The sequence below is a fragment of the Eretmochelys imbricata genome, chromosome 5, assembly GCF_965152235.1.
Source record: "Eretmochelys imbricata isolate rEreImb1 chromosome 5, rEreImb1.hap1, whole genome shotgun sequence".
Lineage (NCBI taxonomy): Eukaryota > Metazoa > Chordata > Testudines > Cheloniidae > Eretmochelys > Eretmochelys imbricata.
Window position 1 is genome coordinate 58,136,272 of NC_135576.1, and position 18,330 is coordinate 58,154,601.

At 41.1% G+C, this 18,330-nt stretch overlaps 1 protein-coding gene across 1 annotated transcript in view; it reads left to right on the top strand.

The window, feature by feature from the left end:
- Positions 1-18,330, top strand: part of ADGRV1 (adhesion G protein-coupled receptor V1) — a 420,452-nt gene that overhangs the window by 298,600 nt on the left and 103,522 nt on the right. Inside the window, exons 85-86 of the mRNA XM_077818015.1 lie at positions 695-811; positions 15,478-15,656. Coding sequence (XP_077674141.1) covers positions 695-811; positions 15,478-15,656 — 296 coding nt within the window. The remainder of the gene's footprint in view (positions 1-694; positions 812-15,477; positions 15,657-18,330) is intronic.

Here is an 18,330-nt window from a genome sequence, read left to right on the forward strand (position 1 = left end):
CACCCACTAATGCAACAGCACAGTACAGGACATGATTTTTCCTTGTGTCCAGATTTCATAACAAATGCTTTTGGGGCAAGAGAGGGGAGTGAGTGTACTGTAAGTTAGGTTTATAAATACATTTCATGTGCTGTTTTGAGAATATAAAAGATAACACGATGAAATGTGCAGGGTATGTTATCTAGACATTTTTCAACAGGGAAGTGAAATGCAAATATATTTGATGCATGTTATATCACAAAATTGTTCTGTTTACAACGGATTTGAACTTTATATGGTGAGCTGGCAGGAAATGAGGCAGGGTTCCAACTACATAAAGTTCAAATCCGTCGTAAGCAGAACCACTTTGAGACATTTTTCATTGTCAGGGTTTTCTACAAATGTGATATAACATGCAAGTCAAGAAACGACAAAAGTCCATTAACATGCTTACAAAATAGGTCAGACTTATGATACTGAGTCAATGGGAGTTCTGTTGATTTCAGTTGAGCTAGAATTTCACCTCAGGATGAACATTAAATACATTTATCCCAAAGCATCACATTGCATTACTAATTAGTTTCTGAATTGAGTGGTAAATTATTGTAAATCGTTCTGGCTTTTATCCCAACTGAAATTAAACTTGCAGATTTACTTAATATTATTAAATTAATGTTGATTGGTTCCAATATGTATACATTTGTCTCTCTTACAGATTTCATTTCTTGCCTCAGCTTACATAAGTCAGGAGCTCTCAGAGGAAAGCTGCTCTGCCCTGGGATCTATTACACATTACCTTTACCTTTGCCAGTTTAGCTGGATGCTCATTCAGGTTAGTATCTTTCTCTTTCTCTCTCTCTCACTCCCAAAAATCTGCTTAAGGGCAGCTGACACTTGTACTGCATTTATGTCATTTCTTAATGTGTCTGTCATCACATTCCAGTGATATTTATGAGGCAACGAACTTAAATAACCCCTACTAACCCTAGAGTGAAAGATCTAGAAATACATTTTCAGATCTGTTTGGAGATGTATTCCACTAAGTCCCATTAACATCCACGGCCATTGTGCACTAAATCTTTCCATATCCCAGTTTGAAAATGTACCCAGTAGGAAGTACATTATCAAAACTGAAGAAGCTGCTTTTGTGAGAGCTAATGGTGTTTCTAAATGCATCTTCCTTACATTGTTTTGAAAAAGTCTCTTCAAGTTGAAATACTGGTTACAAGTTACATTGGTCATCAGAGTCAATGTCAGTTTGCACTTTAGACCCCTGTAGAATGAAAAATCTACTTCTTAATTCAAGTTGAGATGTATAGCATAGAGAAAAGCTATTATAAGGCCAAAACGCTGCATCAGATCTACTGAAAAAGTACACACATTCGCAGATATGCCCAGAATTCTGAGACAGAAGGCTTAATTCAGCATGATATAAGCAAGTAAAACTCTTGTGGAAATCTCTAGACCAAATCTATTAGTAGTGGAAACATGTGTGATGTAAATTGGTCAAAGCAACTGTGAGATAAAGCAGAGGAGGGTCCATCATGCAGATTTGTATTTAGCATCCCATGCACCTCTGCGCATATGTGCTTACAGTATTGACAGGATTTGGGTGCATCATGTTTATAGTATACAATGTCATATTTGCAGCACCTTCACTCAAATTGCTTTATTTTATCTCACACACTGTCCAGCATACAGGATTGGGCCCTATGTAAGGACAAAATTCAGCAGAGATCAATTATGCTGTAACTGTGCTGCTTTGTCCTTAGTAACGGAAAGACACCAAAAAAAAAATTCTTCACTTCCTTGCGCTTTGTCAAGAGGCTAACATAAACATGGAACAAAAACAAAAGGCAGCTCTCTATCTTGGGTCCCAAGCTTACTGTGTCTGTTTGCCTTAAATAGCAGTAATTTTGAGGAAAAGAAACACATAGTCATCCTAAAACATAGAATCACCTTTTCTGAACACGGCTGAACACTGAGCAGAGATCTTCCTTGAGCTATACATAGTGAAGCCTAGATTTTTTTTCCTGAGTTGATACAGTTAGAACCCAATAAAATGTATGAGTAATTCAAATTATTCCCTTGAATATACATTACTTTCCATTTGTCAGTACTGAACTACTTCTGCTGATATGCCCATTCACCTGGTTTGGTTCGCAATCTCTGAAGTTTCATGCAGTTTTCACTGGTCTTGACTAACCTAAATAATTTTGTCATTTTCAGATTTCACCATCTCACTGTCTACCTCACTTCCAGATAATTGATCAATATATTAAACATCACATGTTTCAGTATGGAACTTTGACACCCCACTGGTAACCCTTGACTGGATAATTGGCTATTTATTCCTACTCTTTGTTTTCTGTCTTTTAGCCAGTTTCTGGCTTATGAAAGTGCTGTACCTTTCAGACCATAACTACTGAATTCTTATAGTACAGTGTTGGACAACCTGCAGCCCGTGTAGGTTGCCTTTTGGGTGGCGACATAAGTTTTGTCCACAAAACTTGGTAGTTGTAGACAAGTCCTCACTATACAGCCACCAGCCTTTATTGCCAATAAACCCACAAGCTTTTTCTAGCTTTCCCCGGAGTCATACTATCCTCACAGGCTACTGCTTGGCTTTTTGCCTCTGATTTTCTCTCTTCAGTTCTTCCCAGTTTCTCTGTGTCCTGCTTCCCTCAAACACTCTCACACACAACACACAAACAATACTCAGCAAAGGCCCTCTGCCTTCTCAGTCCAAAACTCGTGTAGGTTTACATAACCCTTTTGTCTTCAGGAGGGTCGTGTGGTTAATTTATCCTCACTGTTATGTTAATTGAAGGGTGAGTTCACACCCATCAGTCTCAGCAAGGTTTTAACTTTTCCCATAACAAGGTTTAACTCATCTTATAGCAAATTATATCTGCCAGTTCTTCTTTATCCATTATTTTTGCTACATTAGGCACAGTTTTCCTTGGCAAAAGCCCATGCTCATTAGATCATGTTACATCATTATTTTTTAGGTGTTTTATAATTTTACTTTTAATTATCAGCTTGACCAAGTACTGAAATAAGGCTTACTGGTTTGTAATTCCCCAGATCACCTCTCCAGCCTTTTTAAAATGTAGGTCCTACATTTGCTACCTTCCAGTCCTCTGGTATATGTAGAAGCTGGTTTTAATGAGAGATTGCATTTTTTTCTTCCTAGTAGCTCAGTCATTTCATTCTTAAAATCCTTCAGATCTCTTGGATGTCAATCATCTGAGCCTGGTGAATTCATGCTTTTAAATTTACCAGTTTGTTCCAGCACCTCTTCTTTTGACACCTCAGCCTCTTATAGGGCTTCATCTTTGTGAGAAAACTCCTGACTTTTGTGTAGAACTACATTGAAATTAGCTTCTCCTCTTGTATGAACTCAGGTTAGTCATTCCAAAAAGCAATCCTTTCCCTCTCTAAACATTTGTAACTTTTGGCCGATGTATATGTATTTTATTAGACTCAGGCTCTTTGATCTCTCTTGACAGTTACATACTTAATATCTGCTACCTCATTTGGAGGCCTGTAGTATAAACCGAACACTATATTTGTATCCTACAAGTTCAGTTGCGTAGTCCAGTCCACTCCGAATTTCTCTTTCTCAATGGAATCTTGCAGATACAGCACTACTTCCTCACCTCTTCAATCTAATCTGTTGGTTTTGTGTAGTCAAATATTATACTATCACATTGCTTGTTATCATTCTACCAAAGTTCAGTAAATGCCTATAATGTCAAAATCCTCATCCATTCTAATTCACCTGTATTTTTAGCTTCTTGCCTTTATATATAGATATGATATCTATCAACAGATTATATACCAGATTATATACCAGATTATATACCAACAGATTAGATTGAAGAGGTGAGGAAGTAGTGCTGTATCTGCAAGATTCCATTGAGAAAGAGAAATTCGGAGTGGACTGGACTACGCAACTGAACTTGTAGGATACAAATATAGTGTTAGGTTTATACTACAGGCCTCCAAATGAGGTAGCAGATATTGAGTATGTAACTGTCAAGAGAGATCAAAGAGCCAAAGTCTAATAAAATACATATACGTCGGCCAAAGTTACAAATGTTTAGAGAGGGAAAGGATTGCTTTATATATAGATAAAAATATGTCTATTTTTATTTAACTTCTTGGTTTAATACTTTGTTGATTTTTAACTGAATTAACCTTTTTGATCTCAGCCTGTCCCTTCTTAAATCCAGCTGTAATTTCTGTTTTATCCTTTAGTGGGTACAAAACACCTTAGTATTACTGACGGTCTTTCGTACATGGAAAATGAACTTATTTTTATATCAGTGAATGCCAGGTCCTATGTGCTACAAAATGGGTAAGAATACAAACTGGAACCAAATGGTGGCGAATAGGACTTTGCATCTGTAGTCATGATGTGCCTCAGTCCTCTTAATACTTTAAGCATAAATGTGTGAAGATTAGAGCTAGTTGGAAAAAAAATGGGGAGGAGGGACATTTAAAGGTTTCTTTTAATTTCCATTAAAATGTTTAAATTCCAAATTTAATCAAAGTTATCATTTTTTTAAAAAATTGGTCCGCTTCTAGTGCATGGCCGCTGCACACATCAAGATATACAAGCATAGACCTTTCTTGTGCAATTTAGTTTGCTCTTACAGGGATTAAGATTTGTTGTGTGGCCTGCTCATTCCTGACATGAGCACAGGCCACAGTATCTTGTCACAACAAATCATAGGCAATGCAAGCTACTATATAAGTGCTTTATTACATCATTCCTAGATGTTTTGGTTGTTTCTTTATATACTTGCCAGATTTCCATGTCCCATTTGCGTCTATGCAATAGTTAGCATAGCAGGATGGTGGAACAAGCCAGGACATCCAGAACAGAATAAGTAAAGCCAGGAACACCTTCCAGAGCTTAAATACAGTCTGGAAATCACCAAAATACAACACCAAAACGAAACCAGATTTTTCAGTGCTGCGTACTTTCAACACTACTTTATAGGGCAGAATGCTGGGGAATGACAAAGTACGACATGTCCAAACTGTTTTCATTTCTTACAAGCTGCCTCAGAAAAATCCTCTGTATCTTTTGGCCAAGAACAGTCTCAAACCAAGACCTGTTTACACAGTGCAGCCAAGAAGATATGAGCACCATCATTACCAGGAGGCATTGGAGATGGATTGGCCATGTGTCTTTGGATGGAAACTGATTCCATCACCAGAGTAGCGATAATATAGACACCTGAAAACAAGTGAAAACGAGGCTGCCTGAAAACAACATGGCGAAGAGCTGTGGAAACTGAGCTGAAAAACCTGGGGCAGAGCTGGGGAACCATTGAAAGACTTGCCAGAAACAGACAGAGGAGTTTGTCGCTTCCCTAAATGCCAGAAGGCGTAATGGGTACAAACTAAACTAAAAGTTAGCATGATGGGGTTGTACTGTCCTGCTATGAGTTAAGGCTGCAGTCTCTGGGGAAGAGTGAGATATACTCCTGCTGCTGCATGCCATTGTCTTGTGGAAAGCAGTAGAGTCATACATGGAACTTATGTGGACATGTTTCTGTCCCTTTCTGCCTAGGTGCGAGTATTAATAAATCATATCCAATAAGAAATGGAGACACACCACTCACACGTGCATCCCCAAACAGAGTGTGAGATAAATTTTCACTACTCTAGCTTCTCATAGCAGTGTATGCTTTTGTGTGCATGTATCTATGGGATACGATAACTATGAAGTACATAATGGTGAATAGTTTAAGTTACTTTTATTTTATTTTATTTTTTTTAATTCTATCCATCTGTTTTCCCACAACAAGTCATAAATTCTTTAACATATTGAAACATTTTTTATTTTGGTGTGAACCAGTTGCCATTAATAATGTTCAGCGTTTAGGGAAGTGTAAAGGAAGAGCCAAGTTTTGAAACATAATTATTCAATATATTCAAATGCTCAGATCTTAGAAAAGAGTATTTCCTTAAACTTTTCTGTTCATTAAAATACAGATATGAATTGTTGAATCTAATGGACAGTAGCTCAGGCAGGCTGTGCTAATAATCCACACTATTTTAATGAAGCTACACCAATTTACACCAACTGAAGATCTGGAACATAATCAATATTTGTTCATCTGCAGTTTTGAAAACATTAGAAAATACAGGATGAAGGAGTCAGACTTTCGGATTTAAATGGTTACTCCGCCAAACTATTGATATTGCAAAGCAAAGCCTAATCTTTCCGTACTGGCCTGAGAAAAGGATCATAGGTAGAGCAGCTCGGGATTCTGATTGAACACACCCTCAGCAGCTTCTGTTCTCAGGACTTCTGTGGAGCTCCTGGGAGAATGGAAATATGTCACAGGGTGGTGGAAACTCCATTAGGGCTGAGACCCATTTGAGTGTAAAGGGCCGAGGTAGAGTGGCAGGTGCAAATTACACATCCTCCACAGACCTGAGGAAGAGCTCTGTGTAGCTTGAAAGCTTGTCTCTCTCACCAACAGAAGTTAGTCCAATAAAAGATATTACCTCACCCACCTTGTCTCTCTAACCTCCTCCATATATTAATGGGGGTAGATTTGGCCAAGAGTTTTGAGTCATATATAGCTGCCTAATATACAGAAGTTTTAAGCCATACTAGTGCACCCTGCCACCACCCACTGACACCCACCAGTATGCATTTTAAAAGCCAATCCATGTTGGGTGGCTTGTTCTTTGGGATGACAGAGCGTATGTCGATGAGCGTATGTTAGACATGCTGTTCTGTACTGTATTGTTTGTTCCAGGGCACTCAGTAGATTATGGCAAATCCTTGGTAGCAGTTCCTGTGTATGACAGGCACATACAAGTAAAAGTATGCCTGTTCAAACTTTACCATAAGAAATCTTATTAAGAATAATGTATTAGAAACTGCCCCTTTGGTAACTTAGTTGTACACTTTTTAAAACTAGTTTAAGATGTTGTAATTCTCATCTGTATCAACTAAATAACAGCCAATTCCTAGTTTGAGAATTGTGGGAAAATGTATGATACAAAGCCCTGATTCTCATCACATTTAAACCAATGCAAATCTGGAGTAACTCCACAGAATGCAGTTGCAGTGGAGTAAAACCAGTGGGAGCAAGATGAATGTCAGGTCCCAAGTATTTGTGTTTCTCCTTTTTATTTTTTTGGCCATATTTGTGCCTGGTTGTTTTTCCATAAATCCACTTGCAATCTTATTAAGGTCCTGATTCAGCAAGGTACTTAAGCACATGCCTAACTTTTAACCATGTGAGTAGGCCAAAAGTCATTCATATAGATGTATGCATCCCTTCCAAAACGGGGCGGGGGCTGAGGGAAATAAAGCTATGTGCACCAAACTGGCAAGCCCTATATCTAAAGTCTCCTTCCTGATAAGCTGTACCTGCTGACTACAGTCCCACATGTAACCCCATTAAAAAAAATCCATACATAAAATGTGTCTTACGTCTTGAAAGGTAGCTTCAATTGCTTGTTTCATTGCAAAAGAAAAAAAAACCCTCAGTAAGTTTAGGTTCATTTCGTTAAGATTTTCTATTCATGCATAATTGTTTTGGATTGCACCTCAGAACATTCATAGCTCTTGCATTAGTTTCTTCACCTGAGCAACTGAGAAATGGACTGTACATTTTATTCCTCTGGAGGACTAGTTATTGTTACAGCATAGCAACAGGAAAGGATTTGCTAAAATTAGCTCCACTATTTGTACTTCATTGATTTAATTTTGGCACACCAAAAGAAGTTGAAGACAAGAGGCTTATAATTATCAAGATAAAAATGTCACTGCACAGGAAATGGTGAATTGGCCAATCTCTCTTAAAGCTTTGCAAAGACCATTGGACTAGTGTCATCCATGTGATAAATGAGATAAGATGGTTAACTATGACTAAACAAATACAGCAAAGGAGGGGAAGGACATATGGTAGGACTTCTTAGAAAACAATCTGAATTGCATAACTGAGAACAATTAAGCTAATAGTCAGAATTAACAGGATCAGTGATCCCTAACTAAATATAATGGAATAAATCAGTACACTGTCAGAGTACTAGTACTGAAGCATGGCTTAGGTAAGACCAGAAAACCACACAATTTGAAGATTTATACAGAACGGTTCTCTATTACTGTTTATTCTTTTAATTTTGTGGAAGAAAGAAGTCCCTCTTTCCTTTAAGAACAAAGAAACTTCCTTTGCATAAGATGAAAAAGAGAAGGATCTAATATAGCTACTGAATGCAGTAAAATAGGACAGAAAGAGTTATTACAAAACTCAGCAAATAGAAAAATCTTTGCACAAATATTCAAATCCATTTTCAGCCATTTAGCATTTCCTTTTGGAGAACATTTAACTGAATATGCAAGCAGTAATTTTTCTTTTGTCCTTTAATGAAATTCATACACTTTTTCTTTTGTTCCCTGATCGTACAACATATTGCTAATAATCAAAGGGAGAATTTTGAATTATGTAATCAAGATTTGTTCTTCATCGATTAGATATGTAAGACCAGGAAAATACCAAATAACTAACCAACAATACTTACATAACTAACCCACTCAGCACAAATTAAATACTTGATAGTAGAATTCACAGTTTGCCACTTGGATGAACTGAAAGCCAAGAATTTGGCTGAAGAAATTCACAAATATTTTTGAACAACAAATCCATTTGGTAATTTTGCAATCTCTTAACAGACCATCTGTAAACCAAAAAATGACTAAAATCATTGTATCAATTATTTGCCCAACTCTAGTTCGTATAGTATTTGAGATGAAGCAAAGAAAGCAAAGAAATAGGTCACCAAATGTACGACACAGAAGACTACCTATATGGATAATATTAAGGCCTTATAAAGGGCTTGTCTACAGGGAGAAAAAGCCTGGAATAGCTACTGTAGAATATCTATTGCTGTATAACTATTTTGCGCCAACTCTCATGTGGATTCTTTGATTCTGCACTAATGGTATATCTACACTGCAATAAAAACCCAGGGCTGGTCCGTGCCAGCTGGCTTGGGCTCCTGGGTCTGAGGCTGTGGGGCTGTTTCATTGCAGTGTAGACTTCTGGGCTCAGGTTGCAGCCTGAGCTCTGGGACCCTCCCACCTTGCAGAGTCCTAGAGCCCAGGCTCCAGCCCGAGTCAGCTGTCACAGGCCAGGCACTGGTATCTAATTGCTGCACAAAAGTACTCTAAGCCTTGGTCTACACTAGGAGTTGAGGTCAAATTTAGCGCGTTAAATCGATTTAACTCTGCACCCGTCGACACGATGAAGCCCTTTTTTTCAAGTTAAAGGGCTCTTAAAATCGATTTCCTTACTCCACCCCCACAAGGGGATTAGCACTGAAATCGGCCTTGCTGGGTCGAATTTGGGGTACTGTGGACACAATTAGACGGTATTGGCCCCCGGAGCTATCCCAGAGTGCTCCATTGTGACCGCTTTGGACAGCACTCTCAACTCAGACGCACTGGCTAGGTAGACAGGAAAAGGCCCGCGAACTTTTGAATTTCAATTTCCTGTTTGGCCAGCGTGGCAAGCTGCAGGTGACCATACAGAGCTCATCAGCAGAGGTGACCATAATGGAGTCCCAGAATTGCAAAAAAGCTCCAGCATGGACCGAACGGGACGTACGGGATCTGATCGCTGTGTGGGGAGAGGAATCCATGCTATCAGAACTCCGTTCCAGTTTTCGACATGCCAAAACATTTGTCAAAATCTCCCAGGGCATGAAGGACAGAGGCCATAACAGGGACCTGAAGCAATGCCACGTGAAACTTAAGGAGCTGAGGCAAGCCTACCAGAAAACCAGAGAGGCGAACAGCCGCTCTGGGTCAGAGCCCCAAATGTGCCGCTTCTATGATGAGCTGCATGCCATTTTAGGGGGTTCAGCCACCACTACCCCAGCCGTGTTGTTTGACTCCTTCAATGGAGATGGAGGCAACACGGAAGTAGGTTTTGGGGACGAGGAAGATGATGATGGTGATGAGGTTGTAGATAGCTCACAGCAAGCAAGCGGAGAAACCAGTTTTCCCGACAGCCAGGAACTGTTTCTTACCCTGGACCTGAAGCCAGTGCCCCCCGAACCCACCCAAGGCTGCCTCCCAGACCCACCAGGCAGAGAAGGGACCTCTGGTGAGTGTACCTTTTAAAATACTATACATGGTTTAAAAGCAAGCATGTTTAATGATTAATTTGCCCTGGCATTCGCGGCTCTCCTGGATGTACTCCCAAAGCCTTTGCAAAAGATTTCTGGGGAGGGCAGCCTTATTCCGTCCACCATGGTAGGACACTTTACCACTCCAGGCCAGTAGCACATACTTGGGAATCATTGTAGAACAAAACATTGCAATGTATGTTTGCTGGCATTCAAACAACATCCGTTCTTTATCTCTCTGTGTTATCCTCAGGAGAGTGATATCCTTCATGGTCACCTGGTTGAAATAGAGTGCTTTTCTTAAGGGGACATTCAGAGGTGCCCGTTCCTGCTGGGCTGTTTGCCTGTAGCTGAACAGAAATGTTCCCCGCTGTTAGCCACGGGGAGGGGGGAGGGATGAGGGGCTAGCCACGCAGTGGGGGGAGGCAAAATGTGACCTTGGAACAAAAGCACATGTGCTATGTATGTAATGTTAACAGCAAGGTTTACCATGAAAGAGTGTACCCATTGTTCTATAAAATGTGTCTTTTTAAGTACCACTGTCCCTTTTTTTTTCTCCACCAGCTGCGTGTATTTCAAGGATCACAGGATCTTCTCCTTCCCAGAGGCTAGCGAAGATTAGAAGGCGAAAAAACGCACTCGCGATGAAATGTTCTCTGAGCTCACACAGTCCTCCCACACTGACAGAGCACAGACGAATGTGTGGAGGCAGATAATGTTGAGTCCAGGAAAGCACAAGATGACCGGCAGGCTGAGGAGAGTAAGTGGTGGGCTGAAGAGAGGGCTGAAGCTGAAAGGTGGCGGCAGCATGATGAGAGGAGACAGGATTCAATACTGAGGCTGCTGGAGGATCAAACTAATATGCTCCAGCATATGGCTGAGCTGCAGGAAAGGCAGCTGGAGCACAGACCACTGCTACAGCCCCTGTTTAGTCAACCGCCCTCCTCCCCAAGTTCCATAGCCTCCTCACCCAGACGCCCAAGAACGCGGTGAGGGGGGGCCTCCGGCCACCCAGCCCCTCCACCCTAGAGGATTGCCCAAGCAACAGAAGGCTGGCATTCAATAAGTTTTAAACTTTTAAACTTTTAAAGTGCTGTGTGGCCTTGTCCTTCCCTCCTCCACCACCCCTCCTAGTGCTTCTCTCCTCCACCACCCCTCCTGGGCTACCTTGGTGGTATCCCCCTATTTGTGTGATGAATTAATAAAGAATGCATGAATGTGAAGCAATAATGACTTTATTGCCTCTGCAAGCGGTGATTGAAGGGAGTAGGGGAGGGTGGTTAGCTTACAGGGAAGTAGAGTGAACCAAGGGGCGGGGGGTTTCATCAAGGAGAAACAAACAGAACTTTCACACCATAGCCTGGCCAGAAACTGGTTTTCAAAGCTTCTCTGATGCGCACGGCGCCCTCCTGTGCTCTTCTAACCACCCTGGTGTCTGTCTGTGCGTAACCAGCTGCAGGCGATTTGTCTCAACCGCCCACCCCGCCATAAACGTCTCCCCCTTACTCTCACAGATATTGTGGAGTACACAGCAAGCAGTAATAACAGTGGGAATATTGGTTTTGCTGAGGTCTAAGCAAGTCAGTAAACTGCGCCAGCGCGCTTTTAAACGTCCAAATGTACATTCTATCACCGTTCTGCACTTGCTCAGCCTGTAGCTGAACAGCTCCTGACTACTGTCCAGGCTGCCTGTGTACGGCTTCATGAGCCATGGCATTAAGGGGTAGGCTGGGTCCCCAAGGATAACTATTCAACTAGGCATTTCAACATCCCCAGTGGTTATTTTCTGGTCTGGGAATAAAGTCCCTTCCTGCAGCCTTTGAAACAGACCAGAGTTCCTGAAGATGCGAGCGTCATGTACCTTTCCCGGCCATCCCACGCTGATGTTGGTGAAACGTCCCTTGTGATCCACCAGTGCTTGCATCACTATTGAAAAGTACCCCTTGCGGTTTATGTACTCTCTTCGTGCTCTAGTGCCAAGATAGGGATGTGGGTTCCATCTATGGCCCCACCGCAGTTAGGGAATCCCATTGCAGCAAAGCCATCCACTATGACCTGCACATTTCTCAGGGTCACTACCCTTGATATCAGCAGATCTTTGATTGTGTTGGCTACTTACATCACAGCAGCCCCCACAGTAGATTTGCCCACTCCAAACTGATTACCAACTGACCGGTAGGTGTCTGGCATTGCAAGCTTCCACAGGGCTATTGCCACTCGCTTCCCTCACTGTGAGGGCTGCTCTCATCTTGGTATTCTTGCGCCTCAGGGCAGAGAAAGCAAGTCACAAAGTTCCATGAAAGTGCCCTTATGCATGCGAAAGTTTCGCAGCCACTGGGAATCATCCCAGACCTGCAAACTATACGGTCCCACCAGTCTGTGCTTGTTTCCCGAGCCCAGAATCGGCGTTCCACCGCATGAACCTGCCCCATTAGCACCATGATGCCCGCATTGCCAGGGCCCATGCTTTGAGAGAAGTCTGTGTCCATGTCCGCATCACTCTCGTCACCGCGTTGACATCGCCTACTCACCCGGTTTCGCCTTGCCAGGTTCTGGCGCTGTATATACTGCTGGATAATGTGTGTGGTGTCTAATGTGCTCCTAATTGCCAAGTGATCTGAGTGGGCTCCATGCTTGCCGTGGTATGGCGTCTGCACAGAAAAAAGGCGCGGAACGATTGTCTGCCATTGCTCTGACGGAGGAAGGGGCGACTGATGACATGGCTTACCGGGTTGGCTTACAGGGAATTAAAATCAACAAAGGGGGTGGCTTTGCGAGAAACAGTATCTGAGAGTATAATGGAGTCATAGAATCATAGAATATCAAGGTTGGAAGGGACCTCAGGAGGTCATCTAGTCCAACCCCTGCTCAAAGCAGGACCAATCCCCAATTTTTGCCCCAGATCCCTAAATGGCCCCCTCAAGGATTGAACTCACAACCCTGGGTTTAGCAGGCCAATGCTCAAACCACTGAGCTATCCCTCAGAATGGCCCCCTCAAGGATAGAACTCAGAACTGGGTTTAGCAGGCTGTTGATTTCAAGGAGGGAGGGAGGAGAAAATGAATACAAAACAAATCAGGTCTATTTCTTGTTTTGATCCACTTCATCTATCTTTATACATCTTGCTGGCAGCAGACTGTGCAGTACGACCGCTAGCCATCGTCATCTCCTGGGTGCTCGTCAGAAGACGGTGCAGTATGACTGCTGGCCATTGTCTTCTGCTGGCTGCAGATTAAAAGATAGTGCACTGCCGGTAGGACTGAATTGCCATGAAACGAAACTTAAAAGGGAAATGACTTGGCTGAATCACTCCCATCTTTGCCCAGGTGCCCCGACCTCATCGAGGTCGGTTAAAAGAGCACCCTGGACTATGTAGCCGATGGCTACCAGTCATACTGCACTGTCTGCTGCCAAAAGGCAATAAACTGTTGCTGTGTAGCAATGCAGTACCACGTCTGCCAGCACCCAGGAGACATAAGGTGATGGTTAGCTGAGCGGGCTCCATGCTTGCCGTGGTATGGTGTCTGCACAGGTAACTCAAGAAAAAAGGCGCAAAACGATTGTCTGCCATTGCTTTTACGGAGGGAGGGAGGGAAGGGGGGCCTGATGATATGTACCCAGAACCAACCATAACAATGTTTTAGCCCCATCAGGCACTGGGATTTCTACCCAGAATTCAAATGGGCGGCGGAGACTGCAGGAACTGTGGGATAGCTACCCATAGTGCAACGCTCCAGAAGTCAAGGATGCCTCGGTACGGTGGACACACTCTGCCGACTACATGCACTTAGAGCATTTGTGTGGGGACACACACAATCAACTATATAAAAACGCTTTCTTGAAAACCGACTTCTATAAATTCAACCTAATTTCGTAGTGTAGACATACCCTCAGTAAATGATAAGAGTCTCCATCTGGGGAGTGAAGAATAGCTATTTAATTTCACATCCTGGCTATTTTGCACTACCTTCCTTGTGAAAGTAAAACAAAGTGGTTGGTGTTGGAAAATATCTTCTACACTATTGTACTTTTGCATGCTGCAAAATTTTAGCAGTTTGTTTGAGGTGTTTACTGTCTCATTTAGCTGTATTCTCAGGAGACCTCTAGTATGCTACTCGATCATTTTAGGTCAGAGATATTTTATATGTCCCTGGATTATTTTGTTTGATTATAATGAGCTGAACTTTAAAAAAACACTGGTTACCTTAATGATTGATGTGAACACATGCTTCAATTTATTTATTTATTTGCATTCTGTTTCTCAACTTTTTATACTAATTGCATTCCTCCTTTTTTTTTTTTTTTTTTTTGAGTTTTCCTCCCATGAGTTTTCCTCAATAGTTCATATAACCCAGAATCCTTACATATGTCTGCCTAGATGTATGCGGATTTCACCAGTTCCGTTAATCCAACTGGAAGAGAATGGTCAAGCATTTGCTTTCTCAAACAGTAAAAATTCATCTCCACTATGTTTGGTGAAGAAGCAGAGGAAAAGGGAATCTGTTCACAAATACCAAGCATGCTTTCTATATTTCTCTACCCCAAACAGAGAACATTGACGTGCATTACCCCAACATGTGGGAAGACCATCAGAGTAAGCCAAAGGAAAAGAAAACTCAGTGAGATTCTCCTCATGAAGTTTCCTCCCAGTTCATCTGAAAAGTGAATGGGCCAGGTTAACTATTTACCACCAAAGAAAAATTATTCAGTCCTCAGACCAACTGATACCTTCACAGAAATCAGGATTCTTCTAGAGTCCAGAATAGTCTACACATAGACCATGTGTCTCTGTTTTGCTTCATGGCACTCTTTCTGTCATCTGTGCAGTATCTGTGATCTGAATTTCTTCACTGTCACTGTGTACATTACATTAAAATACAATTTGAATGACACTTCCTTATCAAGTTCATAACCAGAACTGTAGAAGCAGCTTGCTGCATATCCTGTAAAAAGATACAGAAACACAGCTCAGGAGAGATCAGATTTTGCAAAATTATGTGTCAGTGTTCCAGGTGAGTCTGTAGAAGCTCAGGAAAACCAGGTTTTTTCAGTGCAGAAACTGGCTTTATGTTGGGCTAACTTGGATGTATCTCCTTCCAGCAGGCTAATCTCAAGCTTAACCGAACCACAAAAATAACCCTACTTCCTGGGCAACTAACCTCTTCTGGTTATTTGAGGGGGGAAAAGGGGAACAAATATTGATGCTGAGGAAAACATAGATATGGATTCAAAAGTGTATAGTCTGCCTTTCTGAATGTTTTATTTGATGGAAAGGTTAATTATTCCTTAAACCCTGCTGATTTAATGATGATCTGTGTTATTCCTTAGGCTATTAATTTCTGGTATGTCCTGGTGATGAATGATGAACACACACAGCGGCGCTATCTGCTTTTCTTCCTTTTGAGTTGGGGACTTCCAGCTTTCGTTGTGATTCTGCTATTAATTATCCTGCGAGGGGTCTATCATCAGAGCATGGCACAGATATATGGCCTGGTCTATGGCGATCTGTAAGTTTTTCCTCAAGAAAACATCAGTTGGTGATAGGATGTTGTGTATTTTTACTATATTTTCTTTAAATATAGACCGTCTCATAACCTTATGGGTAAATCCGTTACTCACTTACATGGCTGTGGAGTTCCCTCATCAGCAGAGCCTCTTCGGTTCCACTGTGAAGTGTGTGGTGGTGATAATGTCTACTGGGCAGGAGAAAAAGGGGTCTGCACATTTCTTCTCCTTCACCTTTAAAATATTTTTCTTCCTCAGATTACTAAAACTATTCCTTCTTAGAAGGTGAGATTATCATAACCAGGGTGTCAAATATATTTTCTAACATGTCTGTATTTGTGGGTCTGTAATATGCTGGTAAGTATTCTAAAATCTGGAGTATTCACAGTTTGAGCACTGCTGTGGACACTAAGCTAATATAGCCTGTCTCAGAACTGTATTTAACCTCAGCAAAATGATCTTAATTAAAACAACACTTATTCATAAGACTCAAAATGTCTGTCTCCCAAAGGTGATGACAGAAGGGTGAAACACTATTTTTTCAAAGCCAAACCATATTTTTTAGTAAGCTATTTCAGGATGTGAAGTTATTGTGAAATACCAGGCCTGCCCCAGGTGCTTACTCACTACATGCCATAATTGCATGCTTATTGCATAAGAAGGCATAAATACACAGCTGCTTCTTAGAATAATACAAAGCATGTGCTAGTTTCTCTGTTCTGCTGTAACCCACCACAACTCTTGGTACAGTGTCTCAAGTACGAATGCCATTTCTTGACATATGAGTGATAATCCCATTCAGGGTTACTGAAAAGCAGACTCTTTATGTACAGTTCTGAGGTTAGGTCAAGGAGGAAAGAAAACATAAGAGCACATCCATCTTCTGTACAAGAGAAAGATATTAACCGTACATTGCGTTCTACTCAGTTGCAATGCAGCAAAATGCATAGGTTGGTTGGAAATGTAGCCATTCGTAATAACTGAGCATCTCTCAAAGTGACTTTTTATTTTGAAAACAAAGATTACAGTGAGAAGTTTAACTGGATGTTAGCATTGGACTCCTCTCTTCTGTTGTGTGTATTGGCACTTAGATAAAATGATAACAAGTGGTTTAGGAATATAATAAATATAGTTCTGCATTGCACAGAATTGTTCCTTTGTGGCCAAATGCTCCACCTTCTCAGTGGGCAAAGGAGGCCCACTACGCATCAGAATTGGATTGTTCTACTGGTCATTGTGGTCAGACTATGGAGTGGTGGCAACTCATGCTGTGAAACATTGTTTCATGGTGTCTGTCTTTAGGTAAGCAGTCACAATTCCCTCAAAAACAAGAAGAAACCCAAGGCTGAATAAGTAAATGAAGCTGAGTTACTCGCATGTTTGTTCCAGACGTAACCTAAAGATCTTTTCCAACATGTTACTAGAGCTGGGCAAATGCTGGGGAGGATGTTCTGCAAGTATTCATCAGAATTTAAAAATGAATTTACTTCGAATTTTGGACCTTTTTTTTTTCTATGAACATTCAGTGGAGTTAGTTGTACCTACATAGATGCTTCCAGGAAATTAATTTGAAACTTATGGACACTGTAATGGGATGGGATACGCTTACTATAGCAAACTAACAGATTTCCCCAAACCCACTGTCAAAATACAAGCAGAGAAGTAGTTAAATGAGCCAGACAAGGTTCTGATTGCACCCTTCACAAATAGAGGCTGCACATACAGATGCAATTACAACAAGCAAATCTTCATGAAGAAAAGTAAGGGTTTTAGCCTTTTATGACCTTACTTACATCATACTGACAGAATTATTACCCCAAGGTTTCTTAAGAAGCCCTTTTTATTTTTCTGTTGTAGAATATATGTAGTTTTGCGAATACCCTAGAAGCTCACTGAGTCAAGGTAGGTCTGAAGGATTTCTCTGCTAACATGCAAAGCCTACAGTGACTATGAGGGGTATTCTGGCTTAGCTAATGTTAGTATTGTGGAGGGGTATCTGAGAAGATTTAACATAAATACTGCACTTGTTAAATATTACACTCATAAATTATTTTAAAGGTTGTTGTTGTTACTTTATATAAAGAAGCCTCTCAAGGCCAGAAAGAAGGAAAGGGGCTGGGATGAGATATGTAATTTAATTTGTTTACTTTGAACCAGAATGTAGAAGAGGATAAAATGATGACATTTCCAAAGCCAGGGTCATTACATAATAACTCCAGCATCAGTGACAGAAATACAATATGGCTCCAGTGCTCTGCTCAAATAAGCTAATTTCCCATGAGAGCTGGAAGATTGGTTAAAATAATAAAAGTAACAGAGCCTGTATCTTAGCTCTCTTCTAAGTGATCGCTCCTTCGGGACCCTCAACTCTAAAGGGAACTGGGTTACTGCAATGACTAAAGAGCTCCATTATTCTTAACAAGAGTGCCATTGGCTTGATTAATGAGCAGTTGAGTGATTACATGGAGAGAACCTACATTTAATGCCTAAACATTAATATGTGGATGTAGTAATTCATATGAGATAATAGGAGAGTGGCCCCTTCCTTGTATTACAGTCTACACACACACACAAATATGTATATTTTAAATGACACGCTATCTCACATGCAGTAACAGACATTGTTCTTTGATATGGTAACCTACTGCATGCAGAAGGTGGCAAAAGGATCTTTTC